The following is a 25971-nucleotide window of genomic DNA, read 5'->3' as shown; positions in this document are numbered from 1 at the left end:
AACACCATTTTTCAATCTTTCAAGAACCATTACTCCTGAACAGTAAAAGTCAAAATCATCATTATTGAACTTGACCTCCATTTTGTCATCAGTAACAACATATTAAAATTTGGGAAGCTTAGGTAGAACAGTTCATGCGTAAATGCACGGACACGACTGGAAACTCCATTTTTCAATCTTTCAAGAACCATAACTCCTGAACGGTAAAGGTCAAAATCGCCATTATTGAACTTGACCTCCATTTTGTCATCAGTAACAACATATTAAAATTTGAGAAGCTTAGGTAGAACAGTTCATGCGTAAATGCACGGACACGACTGGAAACTCCATTTTTCAATCTTTCAAGAACCATAACTCCTGAACGGTAAAAGTCAAAATCGCCATTATTGAACTTGACCTTCATTTAGTTGTCAGTAACAACATATTTAAATTTTAAAAGCTTTGGTTGAACGGTTCATGTGTTAATGCACGGACAACATTTGATTCCCGCCTGCCCGCCCGCCCGCCCGACCGACCACCCGCCCGCCGTACATCCCCAAATCAATAACCGACATTTTTGTCACAAAAATCCGGTTAAAAACCAAAGCATTTAGAGCAAATCTGACATGGGGTTAGAGTGTTCATAAGGTAATGTTCTATCAGCCCTGTAATTTCCAGATGAATCTAATAACCCATTGTTGGGTTGCTGCCACTAAATTGGTAATTTTAAGTAAATTTTGCAGTTTTTGGTTATTATCTTGAATAGTATTAATGATACAGATCTATAAACTGTAACAGCAAATATGTTCAGCAAAGTAAGATCTTCAAATAAGTTTATATAACCAAAACTGTCAATTGACCCCTGAAGAAGTTATTGCCCTTTAAAGATAATTTTATACAATTTGTTTATCATGTTTTCCAACTTTAAAAAATCTTCTCCTTTGAAACTACTGAAACAATTCCAACCAAAGTTAAGTTAAATGATATGATTTTTGCTGTTTTTGTAATCTTGAATTGATTAATTATATGCATACCTGCCAACTTTTCAAAATTCCCATGGGGGTTTTACATGCAAGATTGCATGCATAGTCCTACAAAACCTTTAAACGAAAGATAAAGGTAAAAAAATCAAGGTGAGCGATTCAGGCTCTTGAGAGCCTCTTGTTTATATTGACTTTACATCTCCACATATAATCCAGCTGTCCAATAGCACAGATACAATGTACTAGTAACTGAGTTTCATTAGTTTGGTGGCCTACATTCGAATAAAAGGTGGGCTTAGGGTTTGTCCCCTTTTCATGAACTGACTGTACAAGAGCTTCATGGGTAATCAAGGTTTTCCAAAACCCCCATTCTACTCATCAGTCTACTGCATCACCATTGAAATTGTAAAAGGATAGTTCAACACAAATAAACAGATAAAATTTTCAAAGAGAGGAATATTAGATGATGATATAAAAGTACCATAAACAATGAAGAAATAAAGAAAACGATTTTTATTTAATTTAACTTCCATATTGAATCTGTGTTAATGTTGCGACAAACAGAATTACATCATTACTACAATGAAATATTTCTGATTTTTAACTGACAATGTGCATGATGATGCAATAATTTGTCTACATTTACACTGCAAAACAGTGAGAATGTTATCACAAGAATCTGTTTAGCTGTCTATGACATTATCTCTGGTCTTCATCAAGCACTTTTTGTCTTTTCATAAACCAAACTTTCCTGAGAACATGAATGATTTGTCCATAAATTGGTCTACAGGAGTCCTTTCTGATGAACATGACATGGTTTTATTATTTATACAATTAGAAGTGATGAGTACTGTTCAGTCAACTCCTTCTAGATCATCATCACTGTCTATCACTTCAGGTTCTCTATATCTGTTTCTATGTTAAGGGTATGTTCTAAATTACTTGTTTTTCATTCCAAATTTCATCATTCAATAAAATTTACCTGGAATTTTATACAGCACGGAACAGACGTAATGAGCCGTTTCAAATTTTTCTGATTTCTGATTTTTTTACTGAAAATTTTAGCACCTGGGGAGAACACTGCATCACATTGTTTTTTTAAATATTGGCAATGATCACATGATCCAATCAGGTCAATTAGGTAATATACTGATTTTCAAACTTGTCAAAGACATTGATAATATAAACCTATGATTTAAGTTTCATAAAATTCTGGCTAAAATTTTACACATGCAAGCACTAAGAAAGTAATTTTCAATATATATCTTATCTTTCCAAGGGACATAACACCTTTAAAAACAAGAATGTGTCCAAAGTACACGGATGCCCCACTCCCACTATCATTTTCCATGTTCAATGGACCGTGAAATTGGATAAAAAATATAATTAGGCATTAAAATTAGAAAGATAATATCATAGGGAACATTTGTACTAAGTTTCAAGTTGATTGGACTTCAACTTCATCAAAAACTACCTTGACCAAAAACTTTAACCTGAAACATGCACTTTCATTTTCTATGTTCAGTGGACCGTGAAATTGGGGTCAAAAGTTTAATTTGGCTTTAAAATTAGAAAGATCATATCATAAGGAACATGTGTACTAAGTTTCAAGTTGATTGGACTTCAACTTCATCAAAAACTACCTTGACCAAAAACTTTAACCTGAAGCAGGACAGACGGACGAACGAACAGACGGACGGACGAACGAACGAACGGACGCACAGACCAGAAAACATAATGCCCCTCTACTATCGTAGGTGGGGCATAATAATGAATACCAACTGGTGTTTCAAATTTGTCCAAGACTTTGCTGATATAAACCTATTATATAAGTTTTATTAAAATCTGGCAAGAACTGGACATGTGAGAGCACTAACATAACTGGTCGAATAGAACAAACAGACAGACAGAGAGGCAGACTCCTGGTGTTACTATGTCTTCCTCAATGTGTTGCCTGATGAAAGAAAACAACACATCAACGTTTATAGTTTTGAAACTTCAAACAAAATGATGATAATGAAAAATTCATGTTCATTTTAAAGTATGCAATTAAAACAAAATTTAAAAAAATCTTACTTGTTGCAATGTCACATTTTTCACCTTAAAACAATGCATTAACTCTTCAGTACGGTATCCATTATTATAGAAAAAATAATACATATTAGTAAATTCAATTTTTCTTAAAGGATACACTATGTTTCTTCCTTCTGGATTAAAGGTCTCCAATTTAATGTTTAGCTTTTCAGCTAGTTTTTCTGCTGCATATATTGCCTGTGATTCCTGCAATGTAAGAAATATAGTTACACATGTTCTAACATAACATACTATGTTTTACTGACTTTCTCAAGCTATGATTATCTTGTTTCCCTTTTCGTTTTCTTTTTAAATTATATTGTTACAAATTCTTTTCCTTGAAAATTTTTAGCCTTCAGTGTAAATTAAAAAATGAAAAAATGTTTGTTTATTTATCTAGATTGATCATTGACAGGGTGATGCTGAAAATTAGATGTAAAACAACCAATTCAAAGGAAAAACTGCTTTGCAGTCATGATCATTTTATTTTAAAATTTAAAATAAATGTGGAATGTGTCCATGTGACCGAATGATGCCCCAGCTTGCATTTAAAGTTATAAAGGGATATCACCCAGGAACTATAAAAGTGACTCTACCCAAATTTGTACTTGATCTGAGTTTTGTGGTGATAAGCATTGTTTCATAACATTTAGTTAAGGCAAATTTAAGTAAGAGAATGGAAATGAAAAATCCATCAATATTTCCATGTGTAAAGGGGCATAAATCTAGAACAGTAAAAATAACACCACAAAAATTTGAAACTGGATCTGTGTTTTGAGGTAATAAGCCAGTGCCATGTGTAAAAGTTGCATACCATTCAGTTGAGGCAAACTAAAGTTAGAGAATGGAAACCAATTTTGGGATGTACAGACGGATGGATGAACATACATACAAATGGACGAGGGTAAAACTTAATACCCACTCGGCTATGTCTGGGGTATAAAAATAATCTTATTACATTCAATGTGCTTTTATAGATAAAACAATTTCAATGAGAACATTGAGAGTCAAATTTTACTTCTTTTCCTTGAGTGTTTTCAAAGATTGATCTTCATAATATTAAAATAAGGCGATATGGTATAATTGCCAATGAGAAAATAATCCACTATTTGAGTTCAAATGAAGTGAATGTTAAAAATTCTTTACTAAGTAGTAAGGTTTTATCACACAATATCTAGTTGTTTTGATAATTATTTTCAAATCACTTATGATCTTCTTTTATATATTAGAGGTCTTATCTTAATCTTATTTCATATTTTTTAAAGAAAGATAACCCAGGAAAATAAATTTGGATTAAAATGGCCTGTTTTATTAATTTGACAATATTAAAGACAGTATGTATAATATCAAAGTAATTGAACTGGGATTTTAATAACAGCATCATCTTCTACAGAAATCCACTTTGATTAATATAACTCTTTTGTTTGTTAAGAGTTCCAGCAAGAAGCTTTAAGTTCTCGAAGTACAGTCAGATACTTTTAAGCCTGGGGTTTATAATTATGTGATTTCGTCGGCCATTTTTTTAGTGATTGTTTGATTACCAGACCAAATATTTCATGATTATTTGATAATCTAGGACTGTATTCTTGATCATTATTATCTTGTTAAGAAAAATAATTAATGATTATGTTATTATATTGGGAAAATATTAGCGATTATGTGATTACTTGAAGATACAAAATATCTCACTCCCGATTGATTTACAGTTAAAATTATTTGATGCATTGGTGGTTCCTATTTTGACCTATTCCTCGGAAATATGGGGGTTTGAAAATAAAAATAATATTGAAAAATTACATTTACAGTTTTGTAAGCGCATTTTGGGGGTGCGATCCTCTACGCCAAGTTTTATGGTGTATGGAGAACTTGGAAGATTTCCACTTAAACTGCAGATCAAGTTAAAAATGGTATGTTTTTGGCACAAGCTTGCAACAAACGATAAAAAATTATCGGGTAAACTGTACAAGTTACTTTGGTACATGCATGAGCATGAAGGTTATAATTTCAAATGGTTTAACTATGTAAAATCTGTGTTTAATGACTGTGGCTTTTGTGAAATATATAATGTTCCGGAGCAAGTTGATTATAATTATATTAAAACTAATGTGAGGCAGCGTCTCCAGGACCAGTTTATTCAAAAATAGTTCTCTGATATAAAAAACTCATCAAGGGGGGGATTTTATTTACACTTTAAAGAAGAGTTTTGCTTAGAACCATATCTGTTAAAATTAAGGCGGGGTCATAGAGTAAATATATGTAAATTAAGGGTATGTAATACAAAGTTTCCCATTGAAACAGGAAGATGGAGAAATGTACCACGAAATGAGAGAATTTGTCCTCTGTAAAGCTGGTCTTGGGGATGTGTACCACTATATATGTATATGTACCAATTATAAAGTTAAAGATTTAAGGGGAAAGTTCATACCTCCTTATTATTTAAAATATCCAAATGTTAAAAAAGTACTGGGCATGCTTAAATATTGTAATAATAATGTGCTGTCTAAGCTGTCAATTTTTATTCAAAAGGTAGAAAAGATGCTTGTCTGATTTAAAACTGCAATAAACAAAGATTTATCTCTGAAGATGTATAATTTAAAAATGTATTCTGTTTGTATTATGAAATATGTTGTGATTTATATTGTGCATAATATGCTCCTGTTACGCAGTCTTCTGCGGCTGAGTTTTCTTTAATAAACTATGAAACTATGAACACCCCCCATGGCGAGCCTCATTTTTCAAATTTACTCACCTCTCTGTGTCTCACTTGTTCTTCTTGTAATTTCATGGATTCTTGTAAAGACATCTCCTGAGCTGCAGAGTATTTATATTTAGGTGGACATACTGCAGATTCTTCCCATACAGAATCAACTTTCTTTTTAGTCTGTTTTGTTTCTGACGTTTCAGTTAACATGTTCTTGTTATTAGGATTCCTTAGGTCAGGTGGTAAATCTTCGATATTTGAAATCTTTAAATATCTGACAAAATAAATAAATCATTAGAACCTGCTATTCATATTCAAATTATTAATCTTTGTTATCTTTTAGGAGTAAAAAAAAAAGATATATCGAATATTAGGAAATATATATAGCCTGTTTTACAGGTATCATGTGATTCTTGCACAATGTGTGGTTGTTGTTCATATTTACTTTAAAAAAAAAGTCATTTTGGTGAGATTGCTTTTCAAAAGTTTTTAACATTTGAATGGTTATGCATTATGTACTTGTTCATTGGCAAGTCAATACCTGTACATTTAAGTTATTCTAAAATAGTCTGTCATGACAGTCATCTGTCATGCTTTTGTTCAATATATTATATAACCTTCGTAGGACAAATAGTTATCTTTACTTTTAAGCTTGTCCCTTAGTGTTTCATTATATGCAGCCTCTCTAGAATCTACCCAAAATTTCATCTTTCATAAATGAATGAAAACTTTTCTATTAGTATTTGGTACATATTTAGGACTTAAAATAAATATAAATTTTCCTATGTAATTGTTGAATGAAATAGAATACTATGATTGACTATGAGTATACCTATTTAGTTTAAGTGTATCACATTTTCTATTTCTATGTGTTCTTTCTGTCACACTCAATAATACTATGAATTAATATGTGTATACCTATTAAGTTCAAGTGTTTGTGTTTCTCATTTTCTATGTATTTTTTTAAATCACACTCAGTAATACAATGAATGCCTTATGTGTATACCTATTTAGTTTAATTGTATCACGTTTTCTATTTCTATGTGTTCTTTCTATCACACTTAGTATGTGTTCTTCAGCAGGAGGTGTCTCATGTCTATCAGTGTCTGCTGAACTTATTTCCATTTTTTCTAAAGTTTCTCCTATATCCTCTATTGTAACTTGGTCTCTTTCCAGTACAAAATTTGACATATTTCTTTCAAGTTCCATATGTACATTCCCTTCAGCATTACATAAATCCGATTCTGATTCATTTTGAACCATTACACTAAAATCTTTTTGTATGTCTTTGTTTTGTTTTGGTACATCCCTAGACTGTTGAAGATTTTGTATTTTGAATTTTGAAACTGGCTTTTTTATCATTTGGCCTGTAACTTCAGTAATCACTTTGGGTTTAACATTTTCTTTAGTTGAAGGGGAGATAACTTGTCTGTTTAGTGAAGGGGAGATAATTTGTCTGTTTGTTGATTCCTGTAATTCTGTCTCTATTCTCTCACTGATCATTCTATGTAGTTTCTCAACAAATGATTGCACCTTTGCCCCTCCATCTGGCAACGTCTTTAGAAATTTTCTGAAATATTCAATCACATATTTAATTAGCTAAAATTATCTAAACTAAAAATTATTTTTTAAAAACTTAGCAAATTTCACAGTTAAATGTATCCCACAAACTCCACTTGTAATGGTAAAGTAAACAACTGTCTGGCAGTCAATCATACCACTTCTGCCTGATTTCATCTACATTAATTTACAAAACTGCCACCGTTTTGGAATTTATATATATATAAAAGACATTGAACTAAATTTTAAATAATCAAAGCTACTCATTGAGCACACAGAGTTTATCAATATGAATTTATTGTGAACATGATGAGTCCTAAGGTCCTCGGTCATCAAACTTTACTTGGTGCTTAGAGTAAAAAATTTGTGCTCGAAACACCAAATCCAGTATTTTGATTGGTTGATTTCTGACTCAGAGTATGTTATAAAGCATGAAAATATAGTATATACCAATACACATAATTAACAGCGCCTGGTGATGTTTGATAGCCTGACCGGTTTCGGTCCATAAAGGACCTTCATCAGAGGCAGAATGGTGGATTAATGTTTGCACCCTATTTATATAGATATGGTAACCGGCGGCTGAGTTAACCAGCGGTTGAGTTAACCGGCGGTTGGGTTAACTGGCGGTTGAGTTGACCGGCGGTTGAGTTAACCGGCGGTTGAGTTAACCGGCGGTTGAGTTAGGCGGCGGTTGAGTTAACCGGCGGTTAAGTTAACCGGCGGTTGAGTTAACCGGCGGTTGAGTTAACCGGTGAAAAATCCCAGTGGGATTTTCCATGGTTACAATTATCTATATTTAGCCAATGTTCATGTTACAGTAAACTTTTTGACATGTTACGGTAAACATTTTTACACTATATGGTAAACATGTGACCTGATGATATAACCATATTTGGGCTTCAGCATTGGATAAAGGGTGTTTTAATAATTTAAGAAGTACATAGTAATCATTTAGTCTTGATCTTTGGCTTATGATCCACCTAAATATCAAGTCTTGGAATAGTATTTCATGGTAGTTATGTGATCTTAATATTTGGCTTATGATACACCTAAATATCAAGTCTTGAAATAGTACTTCCTAGTAGTCATGCAGTCTTGACCTCAGGCTTATGATACACCTGTATATCAAGTCTTGAAATAGTAATTCATGGTAGTCATGCAGTCTTGATCTTTGGCTTATGAAACACCTAAATATCAAGTCTAATAATAGTATTTCATGGTAGTCATGCAGTCTTGACGTTTTAGCTTGTGATACACCAAAACATCAAGTCAAAACTATTACCCCCCCCCCCCCTAACCAAACAAAATTTGGTTTAGGGGGGGGGGGGTTCTTATTGAGAATGCTTCATTTAAGCCTTTAGTACTCCTTTCAAGATCAAAGGTAGATGAATATTAATCCTCAGTGTTAAAAAGTTTTCAACACCTTAAGTTTGTAATGTAGGTATTACATATATACATCAATTTCAGGTAATCGCTAGGCTTACGCTTAGAGCTCCTATGCCAGTGAAAAATCAATAGGCAATATAGGAAAGGTATACTGACATAAGACGTCTCTAAACACATTAGCTCCATTAACTCAACCGCCGGTTAACTCAACCACCGGTTAACTCAACCGCCTGTCAACTCAACCGCCGGTTAACCCAACCGCCGGTTAACTCAACCGCTGGTTAACTCAACCGCCGGTTACCATATCTATATAAATAGGGTGCAAACATTAATCCACCATTCTGCCTCTGATGAAGGTCCTTTATGGACCGAAACCGGTCAGGCTATCAAACATCACCAGGCGCTGTTAATTATGTGTATTGGTATATACTATATTTTTATGCTTTTACATTTTTCTCACTGATACACATAGTTAATATGGCTTCTACTAACGAAAGCTCCATGGAGCTAATGTGTTTAGAGACTACTTATGTCAGTATACCTTTCCTATATTGCCTATTGATTTTTCACTGGCATAGGAGCTCTAAGCGTAAGCCTAGCGATTACCTGAAATTGATGTATATATGTAATACCTACATTACAAACTTAAGGTGTTGAAAACTTTTTAACACTGAGGATTAATATTCATCTACCTTTGATCTTGAAAGGAGTACTAAAGGCTTAAATGAAGTATTCTCAATAAGAACCCCCCCCCCCCCCTAAACCAAATTTTGTTTGGTTAGGGGGGGGGGGGGTAATAGTTTTGACTTGATGTTTTGGTGTATCACAAGCTAAAACGTCAAGACTGCATGACTACCATGAAATACTATTATTAGACTTGATATTTAGGTGTTTCATAAGCCAAAGATCAAGACTGCATGACTACCATGAATTACTATTTCAAGACTTGATATACAGGTGTATCATAAGCCTGAGGTCAAGACTGCATGACTACTAGGAAGTACTATTTCAAGACTTGATATTTAGGTGTATCATAAGCCAAATATTAAGATCACATAACTACCATGAAATACTATTCCAAGACTTGATATTTAGGTGGATCATAAGCCAAAGATCAAGACTAAATGATTACTATGTACTTCTTAAATTATTAAAACACCCTTTATCCAATGCTAAAGCCCAAATATGGTTATATCATCAGGTCACATGTTTACCATATAGTGTAAAAATGTTTACCGTAACATGTCAAAAAGTTTACTGTAACATGAACATTGGCTAAATATAGATAATTGTAACCATGGAAAATCCCACTGGGATTTTTCACCGGTTAACTCAACCGCCGGTAAACTCAACCGCCGGTTAACTCAACCGCCGGTTAACTCAACCGCCGCCTAACTCAACCGCCGGTTAACTCAACCGCCGGACAACTCAACCGCCGGTTAACCCAACCGCCGGTTAACTCAACCGCTGGTTAACTCAACCGCCGGTTACCATATCTATATAAATAGGGTGCAAACATTAATCCACCATTCTGCCTCTGATGAAGGTCCTTTATGGACCGAAACCGGTCAGGCTATCAAACATCACCAGGCGCTGTTAATTATGTGTATTGGTATATACTATATTTTTATGCTTTTACATTTTTCTCACTGATACACATAGTTAATATGGCTTCTACTAACGAAAGCTCCATGGAGCTAATGTGTTTAGAGACTACTTATGTCAGTATACCTTTCCTATATTGCCTATGTTATAAAGCATGCTAAAACATTTTATGACAAGGCCTTACATACATATTTTTAGAGTATGATTATTGTACTCAGAATCAGAAATTAACCAATATAAATGCTGAATTTCATGTTCTAAGCATAAACTTTGTTCACTTGAGTTCTGACTAAATTTAAATGACTGTAAAGCCAGAGACTCAATATTTTTTACCATCTAGAGTAAAAAATCATTATCAACATACTGGTAGTCAAAGCATGGACCCCACTGTTAAAGAACTTGTGAATCGAGGCTCCATAGACTCATCTGGTTTGTAACCATAAGGACATGTTATAAAACATGCCAGAACACAGAGTATTTTACGGAATATCAAAATCATTGTGATTACAAGATTCAGGTAACACAGAGAACCAGGACACACAATGGACATTCGTTAGTAATGCAATCAGAATTCTCATAAAATTCAGTCATGAACATAAAACAGAAAAAGCTCTGCATGTAGGCAGGTTATCACTGTACAAATGTATATATCAAAAACTTCATGAACTTACACCTTCTTCAACAGCTTTTCCTGCCTTTCCAACAATTCTTTCAACTCTGTGACAGATTTTGCAGACAAATTACCTTCTAGGTAATCCTGTGGTATGTGTTCCATTTCTAATAAATCAACAAATGTACAAAAATTTAAAAACTTTTGTCCTGTCAGTTGTCAATTTTTAAAATTTTAATATTATATAGAAAGCACACGGAACAATTCTAATTCAATGTATTTCAACAAGCGAAAGTTGAAGGATGTAATAAAATTCATTTTTTTTTTTTATTAATGTCTGAAACAGCTTTTTTCTTTACTTTTCAGAACCAACAACAGTAACAAATATGTATAAATATTGCAAAGTATAGTCTTTTCTCTTGAAATTAATCATGTATCAATGGAAAATATTGCAGCAAAAACTGACTTTTACATGTACATGTAAAATGAAACATAATCAACATTGAAGATCATGAAGATTTTTTAGTAAAATTTTATCTTTATAAAAATCTAAATAATACCAAATAAAAAAAAGATTTGATAAAATAAAAATCTATTTACATATTTTTTCCAAGAGTAAATTTGGGAAAATGTAAGTAGATTTTTATAAATACTATTCTTTACACCAGAAATGTTATTTATAAACAAGCGTATGAGTTTATTAATGACTAGTATATCGCTTTCGGACAAGCAAGACAGAGATGTATATTATACACCTGATAGTTCAAAATTGAAAAAGTTATCGGCCGTGTACACTCCTCAATACCCTCAGAAGTGAAACGATGCATGAACTTGCAAGTCTGACAGGAAATCGTTTGAATACCTGGACGTGTCATCTAAAAATACCTTTTGGGTTAATACCTTTAGCCATGCTAGGGAAGGTCCAAATTTATTTAAATCACATAAAAGAATTATGAACAAATTAGATTTTCGAAAACAATTTTCACTGAACACTTATTTATGATTCAAACTTTGACTCTTTAACTAATTCCCATATAAACAGTTTAAAAATGACAGACCATGGTTATTTAGAAAATAATAACATTTTCTGTATCAAGTTATTTAGTCAGATAAAACAACTGTACGATTTACAAGATATCGACACGCAATTACAACTACATCAGGTTACTATAGTTTTGGTCCTTTGTGGTTTATAGACATATCGTGGTTTCTGAACGGAGAAGATGACAAAATGGCGGCACACAGGGAATTAAATTTAAAATCGATGATGATCTCTTATCTAGCAGAATAAAACTTTAATATCTATGAATTTGAGAATTTTTATACAGAATGGACATAATATCAATTTTTGATTTTTTGGCGAAGTTTCCCTTTAAAATCTCAACCCTCCCCTTTTACAATTTGTTTATCTCTGGGCGCAAGCCAGTGTATAAAAAACAAACACAGCAAAATTCAGTTCAAAAGAAGTCAGAGTCTGATGCCAGAATATGTATATATATATATATATTTATTTTCTTTTAGCAGGTACAATTAAATAGTTATTTTTAAGGTGATTTTGGTTATTTTGTTTTACGTTTTGAAGTTTTTCTATAACTATAGTATAAGTGATTTAATTTGGTTATTTTATTTGTAAATTTAGGGATTTTATGATCATTCTATAGACTAATTTTTGTTACTACAAACTGTTCGATAATTATGTTACTGACTGAATTTTACACAGGTAAACAGGTAAATAAAAAGTTTCACAACTTTGTTGGAAAATGATCAATGTCAATTTTCTGCTTGTAATTTTTTTTATTTTACCTTGTGAGACCCTAACTATAAACGTACAAAAGATTATGATTGACAAATTGCGATGTTTTTACCTCAACAGTGAAGAACTCACTAGTAAACAAGTGGAATTTCGGACTGAAAATAAACAGGTAAACTCAGCCAAATTGAAATTACACCAAACTTTGGGCTGTTTAGGTCGTTTAACACCGCCGTAGTAGTAGTTAATAAGATTTTTTTACATTGAAATGGAAACTTATTGCTATAATTGCCCTTGCTGAAGTTACTGTTTGTAAACTTTATCTCATGACAAAAAAAAAGACATCCCACAGCAGTGATCCAGATTTACATTGGACCTAATCATAATCTATATTTAGATATTATTGCTGTTGTCTTTTATACAGATCTATCGATGAATAGTTAAATTACCATGACACTAAAAAAAATTATAATTTAAGTAATATGTGGAATAGAATATTCAGGAGGGTCGTTATACACCTAATTGCTATTTGTCCGCCATAACATGACATCACAAAAGTTCCCGTAAAATTTTGATGGCATAATAGAAAATATCTGACACCACAATGGAAAAGTGTTTGTTGTATGACGTCAAAAGTTTATGAGGGACAGATATCCAAATAGCGAATACGTGTATGGGGGTTCCTTCGTGACAAATAACGGTAAAAATTCTAGCCAAATGATGTTAACGGTAATTATTGGTGCATGTGGATAAATGTACACTTTCTTTTAGATGATAAAAATAATCAACTGATTTTAATAAATCACGCAAAAATTTTCCAAAAATAACATTAACAGTAATTACCTCTGATGAATCACTATAAGGATATTTTGATGAATCATGATAGATATTTTGACGAATCAAGGTGAAGTTTTAGATAAAAATAACAGTTTATAACGCCTGACGGTAAAGGCCATTCCTATCCTCATTCAGGGCATGCACAGCAACAATTTTGTTTCAACCCCACACCAATCCGTAGGGCTTTGACTTAAAGACAATAGCATACATGTGTAACATGAGTTTTTTAAATCAATGTAGGTAATTTTTTTATCCAAATATTTCAGTCAAGCTGTCTTGGGACAAAATGTAACTTTTTATGAATGGTTGTGCCATGAAAGCAAGTATACTATTAAATTAAAAGTAAATTTTCATTACTATAAACTGATACATGTACATGTACATATTTATGAGGATCTTTCCCGATCTGTGTTATTGCAGCTTAGTTTTCATAGTGTAGCTTATAGTAACAATAGATATATGCCATTAGTAAAAATATTTTGTTTTTCACTTTTTAGATGTTTAACATGTTGTAGCAAATAGCAAATAAAATGGCTGATAGTAGCTATAGTGATATTAGCTTTGACAAAAAAGGTGAGTTGTTTGTTCTTGGGTAAGCATAATTATTTTATTTTTTTCATTATTTTACAAACTTACATCCCAAAATGATTATGAAAATTTCAAAAGATTTATAATTTTAATACATTGTATATACATATATATATATACATGTACTCAATTAGTGCAAAAAAAAACCCTAGTAACTATAAATACAAACAGGTAGATGAAATTCAGTTTCATTGAATTTTTTTTTTTAAATATATGAAATCTTTGAGAATTTCAATACTCATGATATGACATTAAATAATTTAATGTGGAAAATTATTCAACTGCTTTTGTCATGATTATTTCACATCCTGTGGTCCCCAGAATTTTTAAATATCACGGACACCATGGAAATTAACATTGAACTGTTTTACAAAAAAATATAGCACCATGGCCCCTATACATTCAACTATAAAATCATAAAGATAGAACCATGGTAGAAAATATAATACCAGGTTTCCACAGTGTGTTAAGGCCCTTGGGAGAACACTGAAATTATTGTATACTGTAAACCATGATATGCCTGTCAAACAATTTATACCATAATTAAAATTTGTTGTACCAATTCACATGTAAATTTAACAGAAAGAAGAAGGCTTTCTTTCCATTTTTGAAATATTTGGCATTCTTATGTTTCATAGTACTTTATGATTAATAATTGAACCAAAAAATATATATTTTATTTTTTTCAATATCCAGAAGCTAATGCACTTTTCAAATCTATTTTCAACGTTATTCACACCATATCATGACAGTCTTTTACAAAATAAATCAATTATCTGAAACATGTATCAATAAAAATGTGAATAGAAAGAAATTTGGGAATAATATCAATTAGTCAGTAACCAAACAATATAAATTCTCTGGAAATTTCCAATACAAATGTATTATGCTTTTTTTCTACAGATGAAAATCTGATGAAAGTAGAGACTGTAAGTCCTACCCACAATAACAGATTTTCTTTCTCACGGACAAGTAGTACAGGCTCTATACCACAGGGATGTATGTCTTCAGCATCATCTGCACATAATACAGGTAAGGGAAATAATTCTGTAGTGATACTATCTCTATACCACAAAGATGTGTCACCATCATCGTTTGCCTAGGACAATTGTAACTCATTTATAAAATTTCTTTGTTTTGATTTATAAGTAGTCATTAAACTAAAAGATAAACCCTTACTAAGAACATGATTTAGATTCATTCACTACAATAAACAAAAGGAACATCAAATTTTACAATTTTAATGATCAAGTGCACTTATTCTAAATCAATGTTACTTTAAAAGATACCAGGGCCGTAACTACATTGAGGCAAATGAGGCAAATGTCTCATGTTGGAAATTTCAAAAAAAAAAACAAAAAAAACGGAAACAAAACATTGTCTTCATATCAAATTGTTTTCACTGAAAGTCTCTTGCAAAAAGCATGTTTTCTTTACTATCTGTTGTTGCCCCTGCATGTTTTCGTGATCCATGTTTTATTTTACTTTTAGTTTTCAGAGTAGATAGTCTATTGTTTGTACTTCTGTGTCCCGGGTTTTTCTTTTGTTTGTACTTCCGTGTCTTGGGTTTGTCTTTTGTTCATTTATTGTCCTACTTTATGACTATAGTCTGAGTGTTGATTTTCATTTGTAAGCGTTTGGTTTTGCAATAGTGCATGTCCACCGATGTCCAGAAATTGTGTGAGAAAATATTTTAAGAATATACGATGCTATTCTGGACACAGCAAAAAAAAATCGTTTCTGCATGGAGAATTGAACTTGATATCAAAGAAAACTGGCTCTTTTTTGTAGAAAGATAGCTGACATGGATTAAATTAAAGTAAGACCTCTAATTTCCTCGTATAAAGTCATCTATATAAATTATAAAAACATCAATGCATTTCAATATGACCTTTTACATTGAAGGGTTAAACTTGCATTAAGTTCAGACCCTTTAACTGAAAATAAAGGAACATGGAGTAAACGTGCACGGAACATAATCTCACACAAAGTCAATGCATAGAAACAAATACAATGATCAATGGTCAAAGTTTTTATTCTTGTTCTTCATCTTGATAGTTACTGGAGGGTCTTCAACAATAAAAGAATCATTAATACCCCAAAACAAGGTCAAGATGGTCCTTAGTGACGACTTTTCAGTACTAGTATAATTATAATAGTTGCACTGTCACTATATTTAAATATAATAAAAAAAATAATAAAAAAAGTCTAAGCACTATACAAGACAACAACAGAACGACAGACAGATCCGGTTTTAATGATTATGATTTTTTACGATTTTTAACCGGATTTTTGTGACAAAAATGTCGGTTATTGATTTGGGGATGTACGGCGGGCTGTCGGGCGGGCGGTCGGTCGGGCGGGCGGGCGGGCGGGCGGCAATCAAATGTTGTCCGTGCATTAACTCATGAACCGTTCAACCAAAGCTTTTAAAATTTTAATATGTTGTTACTGACAACTAAATGAAGGTCAAGTTCAATAATGGCGATTTTGACTTTTACTGTTCAGGAGTTATGGTTCTTGAAAGATTGAAAAATGGAGTTTCCAGTCGTTTTCGTGCATTTACGCATGAACTGTTCTACCTAAGCTTCCCAAATTTTAATATGTTGTTACTGATGACAAAATGGAGGTCAAGTTTAATAATGGCGATTTTGACTTTTACCGTTCAGAAGTTATGGTTCTTGAAAGATAGAAAAATGGAGTTTCCAGTCGTGTCCGTGCATTTACGCATGAACTGTTCTACCTAAGCTTCCCAAATTTTAATATGTTGTTACTGATGACAAAATGGAGGTCAAGTTCAATAATGACGATTTTGACTTTAACCGTTCAGGAGTTATGGTTCTTGAAAGATTGAAAAATGGAGTTTCCAGTCGTTTTCGTGCATTTACGCATGAACTGTTCTACCTAAGCTTCCCAAATTTTAATATGTTGTTACTGATGACAAAATAGAAGTCAAGTTCAATAAAGACGATTTTGACTTTTACCGTTCAGGAGTTATGGTTCTTGAAAGATTGAAAAATGGTGTTTCCAGTCGTGTCCGTGCATTTTCTCATGAACCATTCAACCAAAGCTTTTGAAATTTTTATATGTTGTTACTGATGGCAAATTAGAGGTCAAGTTCAATAATGATGATTTTGACTTTTACCGTTCAGGAGTTGTGGTTCTTGAAAGATTGTGAAATGGCGTTTCCATTCACGTTGTTGCATTTACTCATGAACCATTCAATCTAAGCTTTTCAAATTTTAAGATGTTGATACTGATGACAAAATGGAGGTCAAATTTGATATTGATGATTTTCACTTTCACCATTCATCAGTAATGGTTCTTGTGATATTGCCAGGACACAAATAAATATTAATAAATCCGGTTTGCTGTCGTTGTGACAGCCTCTTGTTGCTTTATCCTACATATTGGTCTACTTTTAATGTTGTCCCTGTGAAACCTAAAAGTCTTTAATTACAATTAATCTATGTTTTAGCTTTGAGACCAGTATCGTGTCGAAAAAATAGCTAAAAATTAATTGCGTTTCAATGTAAATAAAAAGTCCGGGAAACGCTCAGAATGCACGATTTTGCGTTATTTTTCTCAGAGCTTCAGACCCCTCGCCAAAATTTTTTAGCCTCGCTACGCTCGGCAAATATATTTTGCCTCACTATTAAAAGAGGCTAGTTACGGCCCTGGATACATCCATTTTATTGTTTATTACTTAATATTAAGTGATTAATATTTAAACTTACCTAGACTTAATCAATGATTAACTACGTGGTTAAAAAGTTCCCCATCAAAGACTTTTTAGTTTTTACAGTTAACAAGACTTTTTTTCACGATTTTGGACGACATAAGGTACATATTATACAAAAATGTGTAATGTACTCAGCCAGTTATGGTAATAAATGTTGGGAATTACATACATTTGTAAATGTTGGGAATAAAACTGTTATAAAATGTTTGCAGATGATGAAGACAGTGATACAAACAAACAAACAATGACATATAAAGATCGTCGACGTGAAGCACACACTCATGCAGAACAGAAAAGGAGAGATGCCATTAAGGTATTAAAGCTTTAAAAAATGTAAACGTTTTACAAGTAAGTGGAGATGCATGCCTTTGCAATTATGTCTGCTTTGGGGATTAGTGAGTTATGATATCTAATTTTGATCAACATCATCTAAGTGGATTTTTCAGTGCAATTGTTCATGCTATTATTTAACAATTGACAAAAATGCAATATTAATTATTGCGATTTCAGTCAAATCTGCATACAGTTATATTTAAAGTCAGAATGCAAGTTTTAACAAGCACAATCTTCACCAAGTCAACTTATTCACAATAAATAAAAATTCACAAAAGTTTCTGAATTTACAGCATTGGTCCCATTACCTTATTTAATTGATGGAGGTTTTGTTGCTGTAAAAAAAGCCAGGGTACAATTATAATAATAAAAAAATAATTTGAAGAGCCCCAAAAAATTACTGTTAAAGAGTTGTTATAGCCATGATAATTCATATCAACTGATTGTAGTAAACTTTTCGTTATGGATAGATATCCTTGAATTACCCTGTGTACACAACTGCTGCTTAATCTTGCAGTAGCTTTTCACTTTTAAAGTGGAAGTTTGTAGGTCCCATTCCATGCTACGACAAATCAAAGAATTGAAAATTGCTATGTGTTGCCTTTTCTCTACAGCTGTGGTCACACCTTACCGGATAGCATGAACGGACGCCTAACGGATGAAAATAAAAGTTGTCCGTTGACAAAATTGCTATCCGTTGGATGTCCGTTGATGTACTGACCAAATAAAACGAACGCGTAACGAATGCATAACAGACACACACCGGATATGCAACGTACGAGAAACGGAAACGTACTGCACAGAACGGATGTCGAAAGTACATCTAACGGACAAGTACCACATAAAACAGACACCCAACGGAAGCATACCGGATAAAAAGGATGAACAAGATATACGGAAAAATTAAAGGCAACAATAATAATACATTTAAATTGCAAAAATATTCAAAAAGTTTCTGTGTAACTGATTTTGGTTTGTTCTTCAAAATGCCGCCAAAGGGCAGTGTCTGGCCTGAATAAGAGATGCTTGATTATGAAGAGGTACCCTTACTCTAAGATCGATTATGAATAATAAGAATTCATGATTCTTAAGAAATTTGACATACCAATAACTGGCATTTCTGACGCGAAATTTTTAAATGGCATTTATCCGTTTGAGATCCGTTCATCATCCGTTTTATCCATTATAAGTCCAGTAGAAGTCTGTTTCTCATTCGTTCAACATCCATTTTATCAGTTTAATGTCCGGTAGAAGTCCGTTGGTGAATTTATCTTCCAGACCTCCAACGGATGTATAACGGACACGTAACGGATACAAAACGGAAACGAAACGGACAAGTACCGTACTAAACGGACGCCTCTAAAATGTCCACTGGACAGAACGGACGTAGACGGATAAAACGTACGCTAAACGGACATGCAACGGATATGGAAGGATGTCTAACGGATAAAAACGAACGTCTAACGGACATGAACGGATTGAAAAAAAGTAATCCGTTGGGCATCTGTTCGAGCTTTTCTTTAAGGTGTGACCGAGGCTTAAGCAACCTCCATTTAGGAGTAATAGAAATATTGGTTGGCTTGACCTCAGAATAATGTATCTGTGGAGAGTAGCATGTCTTTATGTGGATTGTTACCTTATGAAATATTACATTAAAAATCTGGCTTAGCAAGTCTGACTAGTATGTATACAGTACAGGATTCATATTCATTTATCTGTTCTTGTCTTGATAAGGATGTATTATTTGCTACTTGATATGAAACACTGATCCATTATCATCATGTGTACAGCTGTTATACAATTGAGCGTCAAATAACATATTAAGTTTATCATTACAGAAAGGGTATGAAGAACTACAGAATATTGTTCCTACCTGTCAGAATACAGACAGTGTTGGCTCTCAGAAACTCAGTAAAGCAACAGTTCTTCAACGTTGTAAGGAAATATTTAAAAATTTTCAATTCAAGATTTCTTTTTGCAATTATAAAGGGCAGGATGTCCAAAATAGACATTCCTTCTGGATTGAAAAAAAAGAAAGTCCAGATAGAATTGACTCAATTAGGCATTGCAAATGATGTTGTATGATTAGGGATAGTTTATGGTTTGGATAGCATTTTTGATAGACTATTTTTCCTAACAAAAACACACTTTTCTGTTATAAAAGTCACATGAGAAGTATTTTAATACTGTAAAACTAAGCTCTAAGTGAATACCTCATCTTGCAAGCAGTAACTAACAATTGCTTATAGGTTGGCAAACATCTGAGATTGACACGATTATTGTGAATCTTGTGGCTAGTACTTTGCTTGGGATTAATCAAAATCAAATACATACTTTTATTGCCATATAAATCAAAAACATGATCTGTGACAAACATAACATATAGTGATATATATTAATCAGGCTTGTGTTTATACAAATTATTTTCATAAAATGAGTCATTGCGAACAAGGCAATGCTATGTACAAAGGAGTTACGTTAATAATAATTAAAGGTCATCAACAAAGCAGGGTCTTAATAATAAGCTAATTCACACACATTGCATATTTATAATTATTAAAAAAAAATTGATGAGATTAATTGTAGAAATTTACAATTTACCAGATGCATTCTATTTTGTAGCCATTGATTACATTCAGTATTTGGTATCACAAAAGAAAAAGCAAGAAGATGATTTGGACAATCTAAGGAAAGAGGTTATGGCTCTGAAGATTATGAAAGCGTGAGTACATATTACCGTACATGTATCATATGAGCATAAATAACATTATTATGATACATGTATTTCTCATAAAAAAAATTCTCTATTAGACAATGAGCAGATATACATGTATATATTTATTTAAAGCGTATGTGGTTTTTGTTTCTTCTAAACCAGCTGAATTTTGAATCAACAGGTGCATAAATTGATAAACAAGATAGCATATTTACAGCTTATCATTCTTATTATCTATGATATTTGCCAGTGGACATTAGACCGACAACAATAAATCATACCTTGTGAGTTGAAATAGTGTGCTCACAAGTAATCATCTCACAGTACAAGTATACATATCTTTCATTAGTAATTTGCCATCACAATCAAAATGCAGTGTACTGCATGTATATTTTGGTCCTCTGTGCAACATGTTTTTTGGGGGACATAGAAACACCAGTCCTCTGTCCCACCAGTCTTGTTAGTGCTCTCACAGATTCAAGTTTATTTTAATATCATGGATCAAGTAATGGTTATTCTTAAGTAAAACTTAATGCCAAATGTATTTATTCAATGATTTCAGTAATGATTCCTACTAATGACTATCACATTTTTTTCATGTTACAGGAATTATGAGCATATAGTTAAAACTCACCAGAATCAGCCAACTCATGGACAAAATCAAGTTTCTGATGAGGCAAAGTTTCAAGTGGTTAGTATGGTATTATAATGTGATTAGCTCAGTATGCCTTTTAACTCCTGAGTTTAGTCTTTTAAGTTATTTGTAATTTAATAAATTTCAACTTTTTTGAGAAAATTTAGAATATCTTTGATGGTTTTGACCTTTTTAATTAAAAAAAAAAGGAAGGTATTTTTTTTTTTTGATTAGTTACATTGGCAACTACTGTAAATTCAGAAATTATTGCGAAAATTGCGACAGGGTTATAATCACGGTACTTAAAACTTGCATTAAATCAAACAGGATTTTTCTGAATATCGCAAAAATTAAATTGCATTTTAGTCTAAAATGACAAAATGGCAATATTAGATGCACGCAATATTTTCTGAATTTACAGTATATATTAATGTACCTATTCTGACTGTTTCTAATTGTTGACATTACATGTTGTTTATAAGTTTTACAACTGTTGTAGTTCCAGCAGATCATGGATACTTTGTTCCAGTCGTTTCATGCCAATGTGTCAGTATCTAACTTTGCAGAGTTGTCAGCATGTGTGTTCCAATGGTTGGAGGAGTATTGTAAACCACAGGTAGGGAAATGGTTACAAAATTATTTTAGACCATGCGGTTCCTGACCTCAGTCAGACACATCAATATTTAGTATGTTCAAATAGTTTTTTTTCTGAACCGTCCTCCTTTTGACTAGTGAAAATGACACAAAAGAAATATACAGCAAAAAGTACAGGAAAACACTAGAATTACAGTAATGGGCAAGATAATTCATGAATGTTATGGCCCATTGCATTTTCCATTGGTCTATTGAAAAAATTGTAAGATATTTTCCTCCAGCTTCTAGAGAAAATAGAAATAAGATACATTTACTGAAGGATTTTCAAAGATCAAAAAGTCCAATAAATACTGACAATATCATGGCAAAAAAAAAGACGACATAAAGATGAACAAAAGTAAGAAACATCACATAGAAAACTAAAAACTGAGCAACAGCAACCCTACCAAAAAAAACCACCCCAGAATGGAAAGCAGTTCCTGCTTCACATGTGACAAATTTTGCTAACATATAATTAAAAAAACTAAGGATATATTTAATAAACTGATGATTAAGGGTCTCATGTTCCTATAATGAATAATTTTGAATCATTTGTTTATTTCAGTCTTTGCGTGATGTGACAGTAGCCATTCTGAGACAGCTGAATCAGTAAACAGGATGTGGTTGTGACAGTGATGAATCTGGGTGTGATAGTGACATTTGTGGATAAACACAATTTACTTACATCAAACATTTATTGTTGATTTTATTTTGCACTATACACATATTTTACATATAAAATTAATATACAATGTTTTATATTAAAATTAACAGAATTACTGCTTATGCTATTTACATCGCAATACTTGCTATAATTTTGTTTTTAAAGATTTTAATCATTATATATATAAAAAATTACCTTGAAATAAAGTATTCATTAAATGAATTTTCAGTATGGTAATTCAGGGGCGGATCCAGCCATTTTAAAAGGGGGGGGGGGGGGTTCCAACTATATGTCCCCATTCAAATGCATTGATCTTCCAAAAAAAAGGGGGTTCCAACCCCCGGAATCCTCCCCCTGGATCCACCACTGGTAATTGGGTCAAAATCTTTAATTGTTTTTACATAGGCGGTAATGGTAACGTTTTTTCCTGTAGCTCAGTCCATATCGTTAACTTGGATATGTATGATAGCTTGTTTCGAAGCTGTGACATTTTCACATATGTGGTTAAATTTTCGGGGTACGAAGTGAGATTACTTTTTCCGTAAATTAGCAAACCCCGAACATCCTGTTGTGATGCGGCTCCTTGTGGTAAAATATCCCCTTTTTAACACAATAAGTTCTTTGAAAATTTAATACTTTGAACACATTCAATAGCTCCATAGTTTTTACACATTTATTCTATGTTCCTCTACTTTCCTAATCACCACAAATAATTAAGTTCAGTCATTTGCTAAAAATAGAAATATGTCCAATATCACTACACAGAGATTTTTTCTTTACACGTGACTTTTGAGTTCCTCATTTCAAGGCGCATTAGGGATGTTGTCCCAATTAGATAATGATAAATGTGATATTTTGGTTAAAAGGTTTGATCCATGATATTTACAAACTTGGCTTCATTTTCACTCTGTATTGCATTTATTTTTTATTTTCTTAGTTCACATTCAACTTATGCATAAATATCATTTATTAGGTTTTACATGAAAGTATAGATTTAAGAATCCACAAATCATAGAGGAATGATTTTTTTCCCAGTTAATGCATCACTTTTAGTGACCATGATAAGCTGTTACTCATTCTCTGTTTCTTTCTTTCATTCTAATTCTATCTTTACTAATTACCGGTAGTTGGTTAATGTTAGTCATTAATACAGAAAGCATTTTAATAGATATTATATGAGGGTGTTAATGTGGGTACCTTCATGACTTATAATGGTAAAATTCTTGCCAAATGATGATGACAATAATTTTTGGTGCTTGACGAAAAACGCATTCTTTTAGACGACAAAAAAATCGATTGATTTTGACCAGTCACGTTATAACGGTAATGATGATTATTTGAGACCTTTGACAAATCATGATAAGGATAATTTGACGAATCACTGTAAAATTTTGTCAAATTTGACGCTAAAAATAGCCAAAAATAACTGTGTGACGCCTGACGGTAAAGGGCATTCATACCTTCATTATATTGATTGATTCAAATATTTTGATTTGCTTAAATATTTTCCACATTGGAGACATTGTGTGTGTATATTAACTTTGTACATGTAACTGCATATATATGTATAGCTATACAGATTTTGCTGAAGCTGTTTATAAACATTGATTATGTTTGAATTGGTTAGAGGTTAATCATATTGAAGTTTTACTTTAAACTTGTTTAGGACTTTTCAAGTGAAATTTTAGTAAGATGCAATAGATATTTAAGAGATATAGCAACATTTTGTCTTGAAATGTAAATATTTTTGCATTAATTTTTGTTTTGAATGACTATTTTTGCAATACCATTTTTGGTTAAAATATAGGACCTTAGTTGTCTGCCTATCTGTGATTGAAGCTATTTATAAATAGAAGACCCTTATCTGATGTCAGATATTGTTGTATATTCCATAGTGTTTCAAATACATAGATGGTTAATTGGCAGCTTAAAAATCCTTAAACCAATCACTGTAGCAGAGAGCAAAGAGATCACATTAAATTTTGTATATAATAAATATACATGTTGAAATCTTGGCTATTCAAAATAGTATTGGAACACATGTTTAAAATGAAGAAGAAAATAGTATGAATAATATTTGAATATGTATATTATAATGTTTACTTAAACTTTTGTTTCTCTTGAAGATTTTAAATTCTATCAATAGCATTATCATTAAAAAAAGGTATCAGAAATCATAGAGAAATCAAATTATTTTTATTTTGGTGTGGTTTTTTTTAATGATTTATTGTTAAGGATGACATGAAATGTTTTCAGAACCACTTGTAAATGGGTCAATGGAACCTTCACTATTGAGCAAAAACTCTCCCCTTCTGCAGCAGTTAGACGTTTCCTGACACTCGCTCAAATGAAATTCTTAGCTAAAAGGTATCACATTACATCTTCACATTGTTGCAACAGCTAAGGTATTTTGTAAAATTATTTGAGAGATATTGAAAACCATTTTAATCATTTTCAATTTTGTAAGGCATGGATTTTGCCTTTTCGACCAATCCATGGTGATAGTGGTCAAAACTGTTTATTCTGTTTACTGTGCATTTTAGAGTTGGTTTCCTATGATGGGGAGGACGAAAATGTAAAATCCATGATAAGATATGATAATTCCTTATTAACCAATTATGGTGCCCAAAATTTAAGCTATACAATCAAATAAATTGCAAAATAAAGCACATGCAGTAAATAATAGAATGATTAAAGTACATTTAAAAGCTGATAAATTAAAATATATATTAGATAAAAAAACTTTTGATTTAAATGATTGTTTTAATTTGACTCTGGTATATATGAATAATTGTATATATATTTGAAGTCCTGTTTTATTAAAGAGAATATACAATCAGACTTGAGTATTGTCTACATACATTTACAGAATTCTATGGTCATTGTAGTAGATTTATATCATTGATGCTTCCTGTCTAATCTGTTGGCAAACAAATACATTTTCAGATAAATGTTTTTAAAGGACAAGTTCAAACTGGAGACTGATATAAAAGATGTGGTATGAGTGCCATTCCAATGAGACAATTCTCCATGTAAGTCACAATTTGTAAAAGTAAATCATTATAGCTTTCAAAGTACAGTCTTCAACATGGACCCTTAACTCACACCAAACAGCAAGCTATAAAGGGCCCAAAAATGACTAGTGAAAAATCATTCAAACGGGAAAACCAGCGG

The 25971-nt window shown here is 32.3% G+C and overlaps 2 protein-coding genes across 5 annotated transcripts; one reads left to right on the top strand and one right to left on the bottom strand.

The window, feature by feature from the left end:
- Positions 1 to 1460: 1460 nt before the first annotated feature.
- Positions 1461 to 18744, bottom strand: LOC139519420 (DNA-directed RNA polymerase II subunit GRINL1A-like). 3 transcript variants are annotated; one of them, XM_071311509.1, is made up of 6 exons: positions 18636 to 18744; positions 10962 to 11067; positions 6743 to 7306; positions 5785 to 6010; positions 3154 to 3242; positions 1461 to 1871 (listed from the first exon to the last, which is right to left on the bottom strand). In XM_071311509.1, the coding sequence occupies exons 1-6, from the start codon at positions 18709 to 18711 to the stop codon at positions 1817 to 1819; spliced, it is 1116 nt and encodes a 371-aa protein (XP_071167610.1). In that variant the 5' UTR covers positions 18712 to 18744; the 3' UTR covers positions 1461 to 1816. The 3 variants fall into 3 exon arrangements, with proteins under 3 accessions (XP_071167610.1, XP_071167611.1, XP_071167612.1); XM_071311510.1 differs by lacking the exon at positions 18636 to 18744 and adding an exon at positions 12607 to 12756; XM_071311511.1 differs by lacking the exon at positions 18636 to 18744 and adding an exon at positions 12584 to 12681.
- LOC139519422 (max-like protein X) lies at positions 12720 to 25638 on the top strand. Of its 2 annotated transcripts, XM_071311512.1 has the most exons (10): positions 12720 to 12822; positions 13985 to 14060; positions 14979 to 15107; positions 18030 to 18130; positions 19989 to 20085; positions 20773 to 20872; positions 21473 to 21557; positions 22000 to 22116; positions 22699 to 23174; positions 23633 to 25638. In XM_071311512.1, the coding sequence occupies exons 2-9, from the start codon at positions 14018 to 14020 to the stop codon at positions 22744 to 22746; spliced, it is 720 nt and encodes a 239-aa protein (XP_071167613.1). In that variant the 5' UTR covers positions 12720 to 12822; positions 13985 to 14017; the 3' UTR covers positions 22747 to 23174; positions 23633 to 25638. The 2 variants fall into 2 exon arrangements, with proteins under 2 accessions (XP_071167613.1, XP_071167614.1); XM_071311513.1 differs by lacking the exon at positions 23633 to 25638 and having other exon boundaries at positions 12797 to 12822; positions 13985 to 14059; positions 14977 to 15107; positions 22699 to 22928.
- Positions 25639 to 25971: the final 333 nt, after the last annotated feature.

This window comes from Mytilus edulis, chromosome 4, assembly GCF_963676685.1.
Source record: "Mytilus edulis chromosome 4, xbMytEdul2.2, whole genome shotgun sequence".
NCBI lineage: Eukaryota > Metazoa > Mollusca > Bivalvia > Mytilida > Mytilidae > Mytilus > Mytilus edulis.
The sequence above is the reverse complement of the archived record's forward strand: the minus strand, read 5'-3'. Positions and strand labels throughout refer to the sequence as shown.

Excerpts from the sequence above, each read along its gene's own strand:
- LOC139519420 (XM_071311509.1), bottom strand. The coding sequence starts at position 18,711 with ATGGAATGGGACCTACAAACTTCCACTTTAAAAGTGAAAAGCTACTGC. Across the intron at positions 11,068-18,635 it reads GCAGCAGTTGTGTACACAGG|AAATGGAACACATACCACAG; the intron begins GTAATTCAAGGA and ends TTGATTTATTAG. Across the intron at positions 3,243-5,784 it reads AACAAGTGAGACACAGAGAG|GAATCACAGGCAATATATGC; the intron begins GTGAGTAAATTT and ends CTTACATTGCAG.
- LOC139519422 (XM_071311512.1), top strand. The coding sequence starts at position 14,018 with ATGGCTGATAGTAGCTATAGTGATATTAGCTTTGACAAAAAAG. Across the intron at positions 14,061-14,978 it reads TATTAGCTTTGACAAAAAAG|ATGAAAATCTGATGAAAGTA; the intron begins GTGAGTTGTTTG and ends TTTTTTCTACAG. Across the intron at positions 20,086-20,772 it reads AGCAACAGTTCTTCAACGTT|CCATTGATTACATTCAGTAT; the intron begins GTAAGGAAATAT and ends TCTATTTTGTAG.